The 17,812-nt window shown below is 35.2% G+C and overlaps 3 protein-coding genes across 6 annotated transcripts; 2 read left to right on the top strand and 1 right to left on the bottom strand.

The window, feature by feature from the left end:
• The first annotated feature begins 127 nt into the window (after positions 1 to 127).
• Positions 128 to 6,423, top strand: Hdac6 (histone deacetylase 6). 3 transcript variants are annotated; one of them, XM_070659179.1, is made up of 20 exons: positions 128 to 268; positions 345 to 479; positions 597 to 758; positions 901 to 1,323; positions 1,427 to 1,524; positions 1,603 to 1,776; positions 1,867 to 2,059; positions 2,149 to 2,208; positions 2,626 to 2,715; positions 2,797 to 2,903; positions 3,017 to 3,160; positions 3,231 to 3,337; positions 3,413 to 3,582; positions 3,750 to 4,090; positions 4,223 to 4,418; positions 4,516 to 4,645; positions 4,771 to 5,316; positions 5,384 to 5,550; positions 5,624 to 5,911; positions 6,034 to 6,423. In XM_070659179.1, the coding sequence occupies exons 3-20, from the start codon at positions 714 to 716 to the stop codon at positions 6,115 to 6,117; spliced, it is 3,363 nt and encodes a 1,120-aa protein (XP_070515280.1). In that variant the 5' UTR covers positions 128 to 268; positions 345 to 479; positions 597 to 713; the 3' UTR covers positions 6,118 to 6,423. The 3 variants fall into 3 exon arrangements, with proteins under 3 accessions (XP_070515280.1, XP_070515279.1, XP_070515278.1); XM_070659178.1 differs by lacking the exons at positions 345 to 479; positions 2,149 to 2,208 and adding an exon at positions 2,249 to 2,308; XM_070659177.1 differs by lacking the exon at positions 345 to 479.
• A 218-nt stretch (positions 6,424 to 6,641) lies between these two features.
• Positions 6,642 to 9,447, bottom strand: Pig-z (phosphatidylinositol glycan anchor biosynthesis class Z). The gene is made up of 5 exons (XM_070659189.1): positions 9,218 to 9,447; positions 8,894 to 9,065; positions 8,418 to 8,818; positions 7,659 to 8,197; positions 6,642 to 7,603 (listed from the first exon to the last, which is right to left on the bottom strand). The coding sequence occupies exons 1-5, from the start codon at positions 9,227 to 9,229 to the stop codon at positions 6,673 to 6,675; spliced, it is 2,055 nt and encodes a 684-aa protein (XP_070515290.1). The 5' UTR covers positions 9,230 to 9,447; the 3' UTR covers positions 6,642 to 6,672.
• A 102-nt stretch (positions 9,448 to 9,549) lies between these two features.
• On the top strand, positions 9,550 to 16,698 carry Oseg2 (intraflagellar transport protein Oseg2). 2 transcript variants are annotated; one of them, XM_070659172.1, is made up of 14 exons: positions 9,550 to 9,679; positions 9,751 to 9,894; positions 10,049 to 10,161; positions 10,238 to 10,423; positions 10,522 to 10,992; positions 11,114 to 11,722; positions 11,884 to 12,322; positions 12,419 to 13,132; positions 13,231 to 13,684; positions 13,864 to 13,970; positions 14,073 to 14,516; positions 14,582 to 14,905; positions 15,069 to 15,499; positions 15,675 to 16,698. In XM_070659172.1, exons 1-14 carry the CDS (start codon positions 9,641 to 9,643, stop codon positions 16,393 to 16,395), a joined length of 5,196 nt encoding a protein of 1,731 aa, XP_070515273.1. In that variant the 5' UTR covers positions 9,550 to 9,640; the 3' UTR covers positions 16,396 to 16,698. The 2 variants fall into 2 exon arrangements, with proteins under 2 accessions (XP_070515273.1, XP_070515272.1); XM_070659171.1 differs by having other exon boundaries at positions 13,864 to 14,516.
• The last annotated feature ends 1,114 nt before the right edge of the window (positions 16,699 to 17,812 follow it).

Raw genomic sequence — 17,812 nt, 5'->3', positions numbered from 1 at the left:
TGCAACGCGAAGACCGTTCCGTTCCGCGTCTTGTAACTCTTGTGTCGTAGTGCTGGAACGCTCCCCGGAGTATTATCAACTGATGTAAACAAGAAAAGTAGGAAATCAAATAAAGCGATGCGAATAGAATCAAAGCACTTCATTTCGGAGTCATTTAAGCTCGCCTCGAAAAAAAAAAGTTGGTCGAATATGTAATCTGTGTTGACTGTGTTTATCTGATATCAATGATCTTGGCTGCTATTATTAAGTACTACTGATTACACAAATGGTAAGTTATTAACAATTTTTTTTTTTTCTTTATGATACTCCTCAACTTTTATCTTATTGCTGCACTTAAAAACAAGATTATAACACTTGTTGGGGAGGGGTTTGCATCTCAATAAGTATTGCTACATATCCATAAAAGGACAGCTAGTGGGAGTTTCCAGTCAGCAACACAAATCCATACAAGCATCTCTCTAGTTTTGTTCGGCATACTGGTAAGCAATAATATTAGAATGATACTTGTATTAATTTGTATTGTTGGTGGAAAGCCCCCCAGTGCGTTTGGATGTATCATTTATCATTGGATGTTTCTCAATTAAATTATTTTACAGAGTGAATCCATAGAGAACCTAGATTTACTTACTGCTGCTAAACAATTAGCAGACAGGGAGATTGAGCTGATAAAAGTGATTGAGAATTCTAGCAAGTGTCAAAGGATAACTACAAACATGTTCACAAATGCTAAGAAAAAAAAATCTGGAAAGTCAAAAAATGTAAATGTTATTTATCATTATTGGTAAAAATTAGACATGTTAATTTTAAGTAATAATAATTACAGGAATTTTTTTTTATGTTATTTAAAATATTTTTTTATTTGTATCGTATATATATTTTCATTGACGATAATTACGACAGGCTCGTCCGTCAGCTGCGTTACTGGCTGCAAAACAAGAAGCAGCAAAACGACAATCGATGTCGGATAAGAAATCTAATAACACCTTTGTACCAGATATATATCACAAAGCAATCAATGCATATAAATTAACACGAAAGGAAACTGGTCTCGTGTTCGATCGAAGCATGGCCGAGCACAAGTGCATCTGGGATCCAAATTATCCCGAATGCCCAGCGAGATTTACACGAGTTATGCAGAGATGTGAAGAGCTGGGCTTGGTGCAAAAATGTAAATTTATCGAACCAAGACTCGCTACTGAGAACGAAATTTTAAGTAAGCACAGTCGCGAGCAAATTGATATTTTAAAGGCAACGGACGGCTCTACGGACGATGAAAATTTGGAATCGATATCGTCTAAATATGACTGTGTCTATATCCATCCGGTAGGTGCAGAGATATAATTTCAAACTTTTTTAGTTTAAAAAAAAATTATGTAAAAGTAATATACTTAAGCATAGTTTATCGATTAATTTATATAATTTTTAGTCTACGTATAGATTGTCTTTATTAGCCGTGGGCTCAACGATCAATTTGGTAGAAAGTATTTGTAAAGGCGAGATACAAAATGGCATGGCTATTATCAGGTAATATATGAGAGTGATTTTATATACTTTATACATCATAAATTATATTTGATAAAAAATAAAATAATGTTCTTTCAGACCGCCGGGCCATCACGCAATGAAATCGGAATATTGTGGTTATTGCTTTTTCAACAATGTAGCTATAGCAGCAGAGAAAGCATTGATTTCGGGTTTAGCGAATAAAATTTTAATTGTTGATTGGGACGTTCATCATGGGCAAGCGACGCAACAAATGTTTTACAATGATCCACGGTAGATTTTTTTAGATATATATAATTTTATGCTCTTTAAGATATTCTATTTATTTCGTAAGAATTGATAACTGTTCTTAAATTTTTTCAGAGTAGTCTACTTTTCGATACATCGTTATGAATATGGTGAATTCTGGCCTAATTTAAGAGAATCTGATTTTCATTACGTCGGAGAAGATCTTGGAGAAGGTTATAATTTTAATATTCCTTTAAATAAAACCGGTATGACGAATGCCGATTACATCGCAATCTTCCAGCAAGTTTTATTGCCAATGGCTTATGAAGTACGTAATATATTAGCTCTTACTTTATTAGAAAATAATAAAGCAAAATTGCTTAATTTAATCTTGTAACAGAAGTATTAACATTATAGTTTCAACCGGATTTGATAATAATATCAGCGGGTTATGATGCGGCTCTGGGTTGTCCAGAGGTAAATTTGCACATATTTATTATTTTTATTTTTTCTTTAGTTTTGCCCAGATCTCGTTCTTATTTCTGCCGGTTTTGATGCTGCGTTGGGCGACGAAAAGGTTGATAATCTTATTTATTACTATATTAATATATGTATTATAACGTGCTAATTGTATTTGTTTTTATTAACAGTATTTTTATTTAATATAAATTTAAAAAATTGTGTAAAAGTATTATATCTTTTGTGTTCACATATATTTTTTTACAGATTTTATATTGCAATTAAAATTAACGAATTAAAATTTTATATAAAAATTAATAATTTAACGGAAAAAAGCAGAAAAAAAAGAAAAATATGAGATCATTATAATATTATTTAGTGTATAAGATCGCTATCTATATGGATCGTTAATAACTACTTTTTATCGCTATACAGGGTGAGATGCTAATTACTCCAGCATGTTATGCACATTTACTGTCGTCGTTATTAAGTTTGGCAGGTGGAAAAGTAGCTGTAATTTTAGAGGTATACGAATAAGTTTTTAAATACGTTAATATAATATTTTTTACGTACTGTGTAAATATTAAACGTAATATTTTAATATAGGGGGGCTATTGTTTAAAATCATTAGCGGAAAGTGCAGCACTGACTTTAAGAACTTTATTAGGCGATCCATGCCCGATTTTACAAACACTTGATTTACCATCATTAAGGTAAATAATTTAGTTCTAATTATTACTTACGTTAATTTTTTTTTTTTATATTGATATTAAAATATAATATCTTTTTTTTTCACTTTATTTTACGAAGTCTTTTATTGTTTCAGCATACGTAATACTATCCTGAATGCAATTTACGTACATAAGCCGTACTGGAAGTGTTATCAATATCAAGACACATACAATACTAATAGTGTAACACATAATAAAGAAGAGATTGCAAATCGACATGTAGTTACGACCACGTACAGGTAAGATGTTATATTATCTAATTTACAACGCTTACAAATTAATAATTGCGTTCTTTTGTATTTATTTTAGAGGTAGTGAAGTTAAATTGGACAAGTATGAAACTCGAAACTGTTATCCTGTACAAAGCAAAGAAACATTAGAAACCATAGAGAAAAAATTAAATGAATTAATACAACGTAAGTATAAAATAATTTTTCTATTTAGACAAATCTTATAAAAATATTTTAATAAATTGTAATGTATTTTTGCAGTAACAAATCTACATATAGCACCTCAGAAAGTATGTATCGTCTACGATGACAAAATGCAGAAACATTGTAACATTTCTGACAATTCTCATCCAGAAAAACCAAGTCGCATCTCTAGCATTTATAAAAATCATGAAGAATATGACTTATTACGGCGATGTTATTTATTACAAGTATGACGATACATATATTTAATTTCATATTAGTGCACCTAAGTATTATTATTTTACTTTAAAGAAATTCTTTTTTAATTTAATAGAAAATTCTAATATAATTTAAAAATAAAAATTCTTCTAAAAAAAGAACGAAATATAAATCACGATTTTTTTGTGGTATAAAGGGAAGGAATGCAACGATAGAAGAATTGTCCCTTATCCATTCGAAGGACTACATAGAGGAAATTAAACAGACATCGATTTTAAAACTAAAAGAATTACAAAAGCAAGCCTCAGATTACAATTCTGTTTACCTTCATACCGAAACGTGGTCTAGCGCCTGTATGTCCACCGGTTCCCTTTTACAAGTGGTGGACGCGGTTTTAAACGGAGAGTGCCAATCCGGAGTGGCCATTGTAAGGCCACCTGGACATCACGCCGAAAGGGACATGGCATGTGGTTTTTGCATATTTAATAATGTTGCCGTGGCTGCGATGTATGCTGTACAGTTTCACCATGTTAAAAGGTATAATCTATACTTAATGGTAATTTCCGTAATTATTCTAAAGAATTTAATTAATATAATTAATGTTCGAATGTAATAACGCGCGCAAAGCGCGCACTCTGTAATCCCGTACGTAATATAAATATTTTATAGGGTATTAATAATAGATTGGGATGTACACCATGGAAACGGCACTCAATCTATCTTTGAAGAAAATCCACAAATCCTGTATATATCTGTTCATCGTTACGATAATGGGAGCTTCTTTCCAAATTCCAAGCAAGCTAATTATACGAATGCTGGATTAAATGCAGGCGAGGGATTTAACGTGAACATACCGTGGAACAAAGTAAACTGCATACATTTAAACGTGCACACGCGCGCGTAAAAGATTTACAACTGTTTAAAATTGATTTAAAATATTGCATTTTTTGTTACATCTACAGAAGGGAATGGGAGATGCTGAATACATAGCGGCTTTTCAGCAAATTGTGATGCCCATCGCGTATCAGTTCAATCCAGAATTAATTCTGATTTCAGCCGGATTCGATGCTTGTATTGGTGACACGCTTGGAGGTAAATATATTTTTATACATATTTATTATACTAGAAGAAACCATGCACGTGCTATTTTTTAGATCTACGGCCAACGGTGTGTTGCCGGTTTACTTACATTTGTATTTTCCGTCCTTCTGTTCTAGGTTGTCTTGTAAGCCCAGAACTCTACGGTCATTTGACTCATTGGCTTTCATCTTTGGCCAACGGTCGTATAATTTTAAGTCTTGAAGGAGGTTACAATATCAACTCAATTTCCCATGCAATGACGATGTGTACCAAAGCCCTCTTAGGCGATCCTCTGCCGATGCTAGATCCCAATCTTATTCCCTGTACTAGTGCAATCAATTCTATTAACAATGTACTGAAGACTCATAAGAAATTTTGGCCCAATCTGCAATATGGAATGTCCTTACCGAAAGAAAAATCTAATTTTTCTAAAATGAAGACAATGTTTAATGAACTAGAGAAACAAGAAGGAAATGCAGATAAATCGAAACAAACCGAATCGAAGATTGCCTTAGAAAAAATCGAAAGCGAGAAACTGGAACTGAATTTAGCAATTGATAAGAACTGTTTTAATCTAGTGACGGATGAAGAGATTTCAAAATTAACATGCGAAGTGGAGAATATTAAGATTAAAAATTCGCACGCAATAAAAAGTGAAACGATTGAGACGAAAAATCTGGATGGTATGTATCAAATTTTAATTAATTTAAATAAAACTTATTTCTAACTGAGAATGTATTCGTTCGGCAGTTTTGCAAAGCATACAAAAATGCGTGAACGAAATGAATCAACCAAAAGGCAGCCAGCAAGAAAATTCTAACACAGGCGATGATCGCGATGATAACGCTGCAGCAGGATCTTCACAGAGAGAAACACGACTCAAAACTCTCACAGAGTATTTTTCTGACAATCTTCAGGTAAAATTCTTACTATTATATTTATTACCTTTTACATGTAGATGCGTATAACAATGTCATGCTTTCTATGTAGGCTTTGACGGCAGGAGAGATGTTCGCGGTTGTGCCTTTGCAAGATTGTCCACATCTGTTTACGGTCAACGAGGTCCCTCCAAGTGGCATAGATGTAACTTTACCATGTGCCGAATGTGCTAGCACAGCAGAAAATTGGATTTGCTTACAATGTTACACTGTACATTGCGCCCGCAGTGTTAATCAGCACGCAATGCAACACGCAGAGGAATACGAGCATCCTATGACGCTCAGCTTTAGCGATATTTCGGTCTGGTGCTACGGTTGCGAGGCATACATCGATAATCCTGTAAGTGATTTTAATTAGATACAAATTAAGATAACTAAAATTCACGATAATGTAAATATTTTTTAAATTAGAATTGGCTTGAATTTTCTAAATAATTTTTACACTAATTTTCACGTTTTTAGCGATTATATGCGGCAAGAAACGCGGCTCATCAAAGTAAATTCAATGAAAAGCTTCCTTGGACTTATAGTAAAAATAGCACATAAGTATATTTAACTAATAATTAAAGAAATAATCAAAAAATATATTTTAAATAATTCAGTAAAATATGTGAAATATGTAGTTTAAGGCTGGGGTTTTAACTTGATACAAACTAAAGATAAAAAAAATAATAAATATTTTTTCGCATGCAATATTTTTTCTAAAACGCTTTATAAATACTTACTTTTCACGTAAAGATTATTAATAGCAGAAGCTAATTCACAAAATAATTTTTTTTTTACACTGCATTATAACGTCGTAAAAATATGGAAATAATATATTTATTAAAATTTATATTATATATACATATATATATATATTAATTTTTTTTTTTTTAAGTTAACCCTTCACCTAAATTCTATTTTTCGAGATAGAATTTGTCTGCTCAACTTCTGTAATAAGGTGTTAACGACTCTGTGGTTGTAATCTACTTTTGAGATCGGAAACAAACATACAGGCTCATTGGTTCAAAAAATACTTATAATTAAATACTAATTTTAGATTAAACCTATAAAATAAAAAGGATTAATTTTATTAAGTTGTTGTATTAGCCGTTTTTTTTAATTTATTTGTTCATTACGTCTATTTCGCTTTGGTTCAGGCATTGAATATTCAATTTTCAATAATAATAATTTAAATTGTTCAATATATTCATAAACATTTTTCGCGATCGTGACAATACTGCTAAAAATGCCATTGCATCGCCAAGTTAATAAATGTTCTACTGTACCTAATGAATACAACGATGGCAATTTTTCTACAGAAACGTGAGGATAAAAAGTTTTGACTACATGAAATTTGAACAAATGTGAATTATTGTTCAACTCTGTAAACTCGTTTATCGCAGAAGCTGGCAATGCATAATACAGTCTATAAGGGATTCTCTTGTCAGAGAATTTCTCTTCGCAATCTTTAATTCTCCTGGCTATACTATCAAATACCCACGGCAAGGATTTCGAGCCTTGCTCGTATAAGTGAAAGTCCTGCGTCAGTTTGTATTTATGATTACTACTGCTGCGATAAGTTCTGCGGGTATTACGTAGCTGTAGCAACGCTGTGGGTAATGAATAACTGTACGAAGTATACAAATGCATGTGAGTAACATGCGGTTTGGCCTTCAGCTCCGTTGTGATATAAGACGCGAGGGGTAAAATGCCACCTTGGTGTACAAACGCGTAAAATATAGTCAGTAATAAATTGCTAATGTACCAGAGCATCAATTTTCTGGATTTGTGTATTGTTGGTTCGACGGGAACGCTAGTTTCGATATTACCGTCGTTGTTAATGTAGCGGCGAACGACATCCAGACTAGGTACTTGACTTAGTTGGGGTGCATAAAGAAACACTAAGGGAAATAGCACCGGAATTATAAAACGAGGTTCCTGATGAGGAAAAAGAGACAACAAAATAACTGGAACGATGAATGTAAATGTCATCAGGCTTACGATGCTCTGTAAACGTGGTAGATTCAGCCACTGCGCCTTTAACCAACTGAAAATAAATGTTATCGTCATTTAATTGTTTTATATCAATCGTTATGACTTACCTCCGGATCATTTTCGCGAACGTTAGTAATCCAATAATTCCCAAAACATTAAACAGCAGCGGAACGTTCACTAAGAAATGCAGGAAGCGAGGATGTAGTCCGTGCGACTGCAAATTCTTTACATCCGTATTGTATTTAAGAAAATTAATTGGCGTCACAACAAAATTATTAATTCCGATTTCTAATTGACCTATCTCTGCCATCGTTAGATATCCGAAGTAGAAACTGTCGACTAGAATAAAAAGCACTGTGGCTGGTAGTCCGCAGAGAATAAAGGCAAACATTCGGATATGAAAGTCTTTAAAGCCAACACTTCTCGTGTGCAGCCCTCTTTGTAGCCAGAAAAATATAGGAATAATGGCGAACGCGACAAAAGTTGGCCGGTTGAATATTCCTATTACCGTTATCGTGGCCAACACAAAACAGTCATTTAATGAATGCGACGGTAGCAATGCCTTCAGCTTATAATATTTGACTCGTTCTACCGTAGTCGTGGCTTCGTTATATTTCCGGGAGAGGAAATCACTTTGCAGCACCACCTAAAATAAAAAAATTAAACCATTAATCTAGTGCAAAAATACAAGCAAGTTTACAATTACGACTTTATAATCAATGAAATTATTTCTGAAATAAATTTATTCCAAAACTAGTATTTTTATATTTTAATAAGATTTTTCTTATGCCTCATTAATCGTTATTAAAAAAAATCGTTTTTAAAAAACGTAATCGTTATTAAAAAAAAAAAAATTGTAGTAATACCTTTTCTGAATACACCATGCATCGAGAAACGAAATATAATAGTGCACCAGTCAGTACTAATTCAACAGAGTTGGACAGTGTACGAGTGGCATAAGTAAGCATGACATAAGAGCTAGCGTATGTAACAAGTCTGACCCTGTAGTTTTGGCCGTACATATAACAGATTTTGTATAGAAAATAATCCGATAGGAACGAAAGTGCGCACATGAAAAGTCGCGGAAAAAATACAAAAAAATACGGTTTCCTTAATGACAGCCCAAGAAAGTGAAATGTATATGGAGACAGTCTATTAAGGATAGTATACGGTAAGCCAATAATGACTTGAGGAATAAACATGGAACGTATTGGAAAAGTAGCATTAAACTCCCATGGTTTGTAAACGTCAATATCAAAGTAGTCTCCTATAAAAAGGAAAGAGATATATGAATATTAAATATTAAATGTTGAAATAATAAATGTGCAATAAAATAACATACCGGAAATAACTTCGATAGATTGAAAGAATTCATCAGGATGAATATAACCTGTCTGTGGAGCAAAAGTGAGGATTATTCTTACTGCAGCCAGTGCCCAATAAAGACCGATCCTACGTTGCACAGGTGCCGCAGTTTGATAATCGTCAATAGATTTGTGATACTCGTTCTTGTGCTGAAATAAATTCACATTAGTCGGAACCGTGTCAGATTAAATATTGTTAAAAAAAAAAATGTATCTCAATTATCTATAAATCAGAAATATATCCGATTTGAAAAAGAATTATATAAATATTAATATTAAAAATATTACAATATGAATTTTACCTTTAACGACATGTTTTTTGTAAGAATTAGTTCGTCATAATTTAAGAATTTTTGGACAATTATTATTATTTTTTTTAATTGTCACAAATTGCAGAATTTTTTTAAATTTTATTGCGGTTAAGATTCACAAAGAATCGTGCTATAATTGTAACGTTCGTAATCAAAAACATCTCCAAATTCTTGAAGTTCTCGAACTTTGCTTAGTTTGCACATAACCTAGTTTATGGTTGCAGTGAGCAACCTGATCTCTTCAGTGCTCTGCAGCTAAAATGGAGTACTGAACTACTGGAGACATTGGAGCAGTTCCGTTGCTAGGCAACCGACTTGAATAACATTTTGGTGTACTCCGTTTTAGACGCGTGATTCATTGTTATGTTTTTACACAAAATATTAAGATAATTGTGAATACTATTGAATTAAAACATGTTGCTAAAATATTTAGGTACCGTCATGCCGGCGCAGGTGAGTAATCTATTAATTTTATTTGATAATTTTTTTTTAAGCCTATTTAACATATCTATATTTATACGTAGGAGTTGGAAAATAGAGTGGTTAGTATAGCTTGGTCGCCGAACAATTTAAAATTGGCCGTAGCATCTTCAGATCGTTCGATTTATCTTTTTGATGAAAATGGTGTGAAGCGCGACAGATTTTCCACTAAACCTGTCGATGCTAAGGTAATCTGCAATTATTTTTTTATTTCTAAAATTGTACTTTTAGTTTGCTAATACTGCTGTTTAATTTTTTGATTTCTAAGTTTCTTAATTTAAGATTTATTAATGTTATATTAATATTGTCATATATATATTGTGTAATTTTTTTCGTATATAGTTCGGTAAAAAAAGTTACGCTATAAAGGGAATAGCTTTCTCTCCAGAATCCACAAAAATTGCCGTTGGCCAAACCGACTGCATTGTATACGTATATAAAATAGGAGAAGATTGGTAATTATTAATTTTTTAAGAAAAAAAGTGTCAAAAATTGTTAAAAATTATTACAAACAAAAAATATTACTTTCAGGGGCGATAAAAAAGTGATATGTAATAAGTTTCGACAAAGTGCCGCAGTAACTTGTTTAATTTGGCCAATGGATGGTCCAATCGTCGTAGGATTAGCAGATGGAAGAGTTCGTGCAGCTATCGTCAAGTCACAAAAAGCGCAAACTTTATACACGTCCGATGCCATGACGATAGCTTTAGCTAGCAAGTAAATTGATTTAATTGCATTAGGAAATTTTTATTATGCATATAATTACTAATAATAATTCATTTCGAATTTTCTTTACACGTTCGTTCGATTTGCAGCGTTCGGGGTAATGGATTTTTGTCAAGCCACGCCGACGGCAGTATTGTACGATATTACGTTGCCGAAGATGGTGGCGCGGAACCATCAGGACGCGTATGTGTCCACGGAGTGCCCGCTTATGCCCTAGCGTGGCCGCAGTCGCACATTCTTGTAGCAGGCTGCGATAAACGATTAACCATATATGATTCGTGTGGTAAACAAGTTAAAACTTTCGACTTCAGCCGAGACTCTCAAGAGAGAGACATCACTGTAGCTTGCTGCAGCCCGAGTGGCCAAAGCGTCGCCGTAGGTTCTTGGGACAAGGTGCGCATATTTGACTGGACACCGCGAAGAAGTGTCTGGGAAGAGACCAACGTACGCGATTTACCTAATTTCTACACGATAACAGCACTCGCTTGGAGACGAGATGGTTCGAAATTAGTGGTCGGAGGATTATGTGGCAGTGTCGAACAATTTGAGACTATTTTAAGGTAATTTAAAATTGCTAGACTCTTAACGCTTATTTTATTATTTTAAATGCTCGAGCTTTGAACTCAGTTTAATATTTCTACCTGCATATTAACGTTGTGCTAATAATTTTTTATTTTTTAGACGTACAGTAGTTCGCGGCAGTCACGAAGTTGCTTATGTCGGACCAAGCCAAGTGGTGATTCGGCCTCTAAATAATTCCTCGCAACGCCCCATTGTCATTAGATCACAGACAGGTTTAGAGATCGAAGACGTGCGAGTACTAGGACGCCGAGATAATAACGTAGTGGCTCGGACAGCACACACTTTGTTAATTGGAGACATCGAACTCGGTTTGATCAGCGAAATTCCGTGGGACGATCGATCCGGCGGCGAAAAGTTTTTCTTCGAGTATCCGGTTGTATGTTTAATTTTTTGCTCCGGTGAGCTAACGATCGTCGAGTACGGTCGAAACGAAGCACTTGGTTCTGTGCGAACGGAGGCAGTGAACCCACACGTGGTTAGCGTACGAGTAAATGAACGACCCTCGACTAGTGGCATAGATAATAAAAAACTAGCCTACCTATTAGATCCAAGAACTGTTCGTATTGTCGACTTGATATCTGGCGCGACTATCAGTATGATAGTTCACGATGCTCGCATTGACTGGTTGGAATTGAGTGAAGCGGGACATCGATTACTGTCGCGTGATAAACGAGGTCGTCTTTGGTTAAGCGATGATGAGAATGGCAGGTAATTATTAATTTAAGAGAAAATATTTTTTTATCTATTAAATAAAATTAAATAAAATTATCTATTAAATAAAAATTAATGAAATCGAAATTACGACGTATTAAAAATATTGCATTATCATATTTTAATTGTTTTTAAATTTTTATTTTACGGCATTGCAGAGTTTTATTACTAACAGGGGTATCCTTTGCGTCCTGGGTGACAGGTAGCGATGTTGTCGTCGCTCAGACTGCTCAAACTCTGGCCGTTTGGTATAACATAGATGCACCAGAAGCAGTTACGTTAACACCGATCAAGGGAGATGTAATTGACATTGTTCGAGAAAATGGACGAACGTCCGTGATGGTAGAGGAGCACGGTGCTAAAATGGCATATCTACTGGACGAAGGACTGATCGAATTCGGTACCGCATTGCATGATAACGATTTCGGTAGAGTCATTTTGTTTCTAGAAAACATGGGGGATGATCCGCAAGTGGAGACTATGTGGGAGAATGTAGCGAGAAATGCGATGAATGAGAGGAAGCTCATGATAGCTGCTAGATGTTACGCTGCAATGGGCGACGTGGCTTGCGCAAAATTTCTTAAGGAAACTGCTGAGGTTTTATGAATTTCGAATCTATAAGTCAAATAATTTTTTTTCTTTTTTTAAGTTTTATCGATAAATTATATAATTTTATTTTTATTATGTTTCAAGATTGGCGAAAAATATGCTGAAGAGACAGGTAATGAACTATTAGCTAATCCTGACTGTTGGGCACGGTTGGCTATATTGAATGGTGATCTAAAAACCGCCGAAGCAATTTATTTGGAGCAGAATGAGTTAGATAAGGCGTTGGACATGTATCAACGTTACTGGCGTTGGGAGGATGCTCTAAACTTGGCTCAGAGTCGTAATTGGAGTGGATTATCGGAATTACGAGATCGTCACTTGGCTTGGTTATTAGATAGCGGACAAGCGGCTCGCGCGGCCTCCATTATAGAAAGTACAAATCCTAGGAGAGCTGTCAAACTTTATCTGGAAGCTCGCCGTCCTGGACGAGCCGCCAGATTGATACTTGCTGACAACGAATTACTAGAGGACGAAAGAATTGTCGAGGAAGTTATTAGTGATCTTAAGGCCTCTGATTTAACGGAAGTTGCTGGAGAATTATTGGAAAAGACTGACGCTGGCTCAGAAGCGATCAGATGTTACGCCCAAGCCGGTGTCTTCGCTAAAGCCCTTGATCTAGCACGCAAAATTGATCCCAATTTGGTTGTTGAATTAGAAAGGGATTGGGGAAAACATCTGTCGGACAATGGCCATTATGACGCCGCTATTAATCACTTTATCGAAGCAGGAGAAACAGCATTAGCATTAAAAGCTGCTATTAATGCACGGCAATGGAGAAAAGCTTTACAAATTATTCAGGTGCGATAATATTTCTAATTTACATTTATTATCTTTTATTTGTTTCAGAGAAATTTTTTATAGAAATAAATTCTATTTATATATTTTATTTTTACTAGGTAATTGAAGATAATGATGAAGAAATTCGTCAGCAATGTAATAAACTGGGCGAATATTTTTCATCGATCGGCGAACGAAGTTTGGCGGAAAGTCTTTTTATTCGTGCCGAAAATGCTAAGCGCGCTGTAGAGATCTATATACAGTCTGGTGATTGGATGCGTGCACACCAAGTGGCTCAAGAACACATGAAAAATGATGAGGCTAATCAGGTATTGGCAAAACACGCTGAGAATTTGCAACAAACCGGTGAACTTCGCCACGCCGAGTCTCTCTATGTCGCGGTTGGTGACTACGACGCAGCAATTGCTATGTATCGTAAAGCGGGAAATCGTAGCGACATGATCAGATTAGTTGCACAGCATCGACCAGATTTACTCCAAACTACTCACATGCATCTAGCAAAAGAGCTAGATGCAGCCGGAAAACCGAGAGAAGCTGAAGAACACTATCTAGGTAAATTTTTTAAACTAAACGAATAGTCATCTATTGATATATCGTATTAATTCAAATTAATTTTAGTTTCGAGGTTTTGAATTAATAGTTGAATTAATAGTAGCTCTCGTAAAAAATTAAAATAATTACATTAATTACAATAATTAAATTATTTGCATATAAATTGTGTCTTACCTTAGGTGCCGGCGACTGGCGTGGAGCGGTCACAGCTTATAGATCCGTAAATATGTGGGAAGATGCGTTGAGAGTTGCGAAAAAAGCTTCGGGAGAAAAAGCAGCGCAACAGGTTAAAACTGAGAAAATTTATTGCTTTTATTTTTTATTAATTTTGCTATTTACTAATTTTTTTTTGTTATCACCAAATTTATTAATCTTTCTTTTATTTCAGGTTGCTTTAATGTGGGCTCGAACACTCGCTTCGGAATTAGGCGCGAGACTTCTGATGCGATTAGGTTATTTCGAACCTTGTCTGCAATTGGCATGTGAAGCAAGCCTGTTTGACTGGGCTCTAGAGATTGTGAAATATGGCACAATTGATCAGAAAAAGGAAGTTCACTATCGCTACGCAATGTCATTGGAGGATGAGGGTCGTTTTACTGAAGCTGAAAAAGAATTTGTACAGGCTGGCAAAACTATGGAGGCAGTACAGATGTATATCCATAATCGTGATTGGGAATCCGCCGAAGACGTTGCACGATCGCACAGTCAGGAAGCTGTTGCGCAGGTTTTAATTGCTCAGGCCGCTGAGGCCGCCGAAAGCCAAGATTACGCTACAGCAGAGACACTTCTTTTGAGAGCCCACAAGCCTGAAATAATAATAGAACATTATAAGGTTATACTTTTTTCGATCATTTATGTATATCTTGATTTTCTCTGTTTAATGAAATTTAATTTTAGACCGCTGGAATGTGGTCCGAAGCACTACGAGTGTGTCGAGAATATTTGCCTAGTCAAGAAGCGGCGTTGCGCAGAGAATTAGGCCAAAAAAGCGCGGGATTAGACGGTACAAATGCATTAGAAGAGGCACGGAAGTGGCTTGATCTCGGAGAAGTACGACCTGCCTTAGATACTTTAATTTTGAACCCGCAAGCGCCGAGATCTTATCTCATTCGCGCGGCTGACATTCTTCTGCATCAAGCGGATCCTGAAACGGCGGCGGAAATCGGAGGTGATCTGGGCGCACGTCTATTTTCTATTGGTGAACACGCGCTCGCTGCTCAAGTAATTTTGCTTTTTTAATAATAAAAAAAAATTATTTATTTAAGATTTTTTCTATGTTTATGCTTAATTAAATTTAATATAAAAAATTTAATAAATTCCACGTTCTCCGCAATGTAAAACGGATATCAAAAAAATTATATAAATTTATTTCGTGTCGTTTTAGGTTTTTCTTCAAGCGGATCGATTAAAAGATGCGGTGACTTCGTTAGTGGCGGTGGGCGAATGGGATCGTGCGCGACGAATTGTCCGTGAGCTCGCTCCCGATCTCGAACCATACTTGGAAGAAAAATATCGCGACGCTATGACGAATGAAAGTGAAATGGAAAAGTTGGCAGAAGTAGACGGTAATGCTGCCCTCGAAATGTTAGCTCGCAAAGGTCAATGGAATCAGGTGTTCGACATCGCGAGTTCTCAAAGTTCAGAAGTACTACAAAGATTTGTGGCACGGCGCGCAGCACAATTGCTAAAGAACGATGCCGCGCTGCAAGCATTACAACTTTACGCGCAGTACGGTGCACCTGCAATCTCACAGAATTTTAATTTGTATTTGCAATTGGCAGAGAATATCCTGAATGCAACGCAGCAGGAATACAGGTACTATTTCGATTTATCAAATTTACCGAATATATCGCGAAAGCCTAAACAACTCACTTTTATCAATACCTGTGAGCTGAGCAAGTTCGATGATTAATCTGTTGATTTTTAAATTAATTATCTCTGTAAAATAATTTATGTTAATAATTAATTTTGTCAATTAATTAAATTACAGATATCTAGCTCAACTTCGTGACGTTTTACATGGCCTTTATCGGTCATCGTCCTCCGAGAAATTTGCACGTTTTTTAGAGGCCGCACATTTCGCAGCGGTGAAATATGGTTGCCATTCGTTTCCAGCGCTTTCTGGCATCGTACTAAAGGTGTCTGTCAGTCTTCTGCGATATACTGACATCCTCCACGCCGATAAATGCTATTATGAAGCTGGTATCGCAGCCCGTACCGCTGGCCTTGTTAGCGAAGCTTTCGTTTTTCTCAATCATTTCCTCGATTTGGAGGAATGTATCGAGGAAGAAGGTGACGGCAACGTTTTAGACGTGGATGATTTGCGAGTCACTGATTTCCCACTGGAAGTTCCACTTCCAGAAAAACTTGCGATTGCAACTGATCAACGCGAAGAAGTGAGAGAATGGGTGTTAGCGGTATCTATGGACCAAAAAATCGAACAAGGTTTACCAGTTGATCAAAGAGGCGTATATGTAGGCTCTTTGACGTCGCCGACAAATTCCGGCGTGCCTCTTCAGCAGTGCGTAATTACGGGATATCCGGTGCGTGGCTCGGTTGTCAAATTCGAAGAACCAAACCGCGCAGCTGATCGTGATGATTGGACAAAATTAATTAATACAGCCCGACAGGCACCTACAGATTCACCGCTGAACGACATTTTAATATTTCTGCAAGATTGGTGTGGTATGGCACCTAAATATTCATTTTAAAAGAAAAAAATAGCGTTAACTTACCATTATTTAATATTTTTTAACTGCAAGGCTTGAAGAGTGTAGATTGAGAGTTTTAAGGATAATATGTTAACAATGCTGAAAGAGTTTAAATTCAGAATAATTTATAATAAATATTCAGATGAAAGAGAGATAGGAAGAAACACACAAAACATACGTTAAAAAATTGATGTATATAGTAACAATAATATGTATAACATATATGCGTATGTATATGTGAATCTTATTACAACAATTTTATTTTAGTCTAGCCTAACCCAAATCGCCGGAATTTAGATTCGAGCGATTACTTATATATATATATATAAAATGTGTATAATTATAATATTGTATTTATAATATATTAACATCTGTCGTTTTTCCTGCATCTTCATTGAATTCTTCAGTATTTTAAATTACAAAAATGATTACCCTAAAACTCACCTTATACCCTCCATTTCTAGATTTATTATTATTTTTTTTATTTTATATATTTATTTATTTCGCGTCTAAATTGCACTAGAATGCATTATTTAATATCTTATAATACTTTACATCCGTATATTTTAGAATACATTGAAAACTGTTTGAAAATGCTCGTTCAACATGAGTAGACACACACACAAAAAATACAAATTTATCAAATTCTTCGACATTAACCCTTTCAGTATTAATATTAAATGTATATTAAGTAGAATTTTAAATACGATACATTGATAGAATGAATAAATATATAGAAGTTTCAACAATGTTTGCTCATTCATTTCTAACTCGTTGCACGAGTTATCAGATGAGCTCGAATCTTTACAAAATGCTGGACAAACGCTTTCACAAAATGTTCGAATAAAAATTAAGCACTTTTATAATTCGTTGGAAAACTATTACGGAGTCGATTTAATATAAAACTGATTCTTTATTTAACACCGTAACACTAAGACAATTATAGTTTTAATTTTTCGTTACCTTTCGGCGCTATAAAATTATATTAACGTTTTATTTAATATTTGGTTAAGCACCATGAAAGTGCGTACAGGCTGTCGATGTACGATTCCACGTGTGATGCATTGCATTGCAAAAATTCATGTAACGTACGGCACAAATATGGAAAGAGTTAGCGTTGTCCTTTAAAAAAAAAAAAAAATTTTATAGACACGTAATCGCGTGGCAGTCGATTCTTGTCTTACGTGGAAAACTGCGTGACGAAGGAACTTGTTCAACAAGAGAGACGCGTTCGTTTCCGTGTCGTGAGATCGTTACTAAGTACTAGGTCGCAAGGAATCGCGAAACCTAAACTAAGAAACAAGCTCGTCTCATGAGAGCGCCGGTGCCGAACGGTCGTTAGTCTTCGTCTTTCGCAACTTTACAGTCGCAAATATGTTACTCCTGAAAGGTGTTAATTGTAATTAATCAAAGGATG

The sequence above is a fragment of the Cardiocondyla obscurior genome, linkage group LG07 (assembly GCF_019399895.1).
Source record: "Cardiocondyla obscurior isolate alpha-2009 linkage group LG07, Cobs3.1, whole genome shotgun sequence".
NCBI lineage: Eukaryota > Metazoa > Arthropoda > Insecta > Hymenoptera > Formicidae > Cardiocondyla > Cardiocondyla obscurior.
This window is presented reverse-complemented; position numbering and strand designations above follow the sequence as displayed.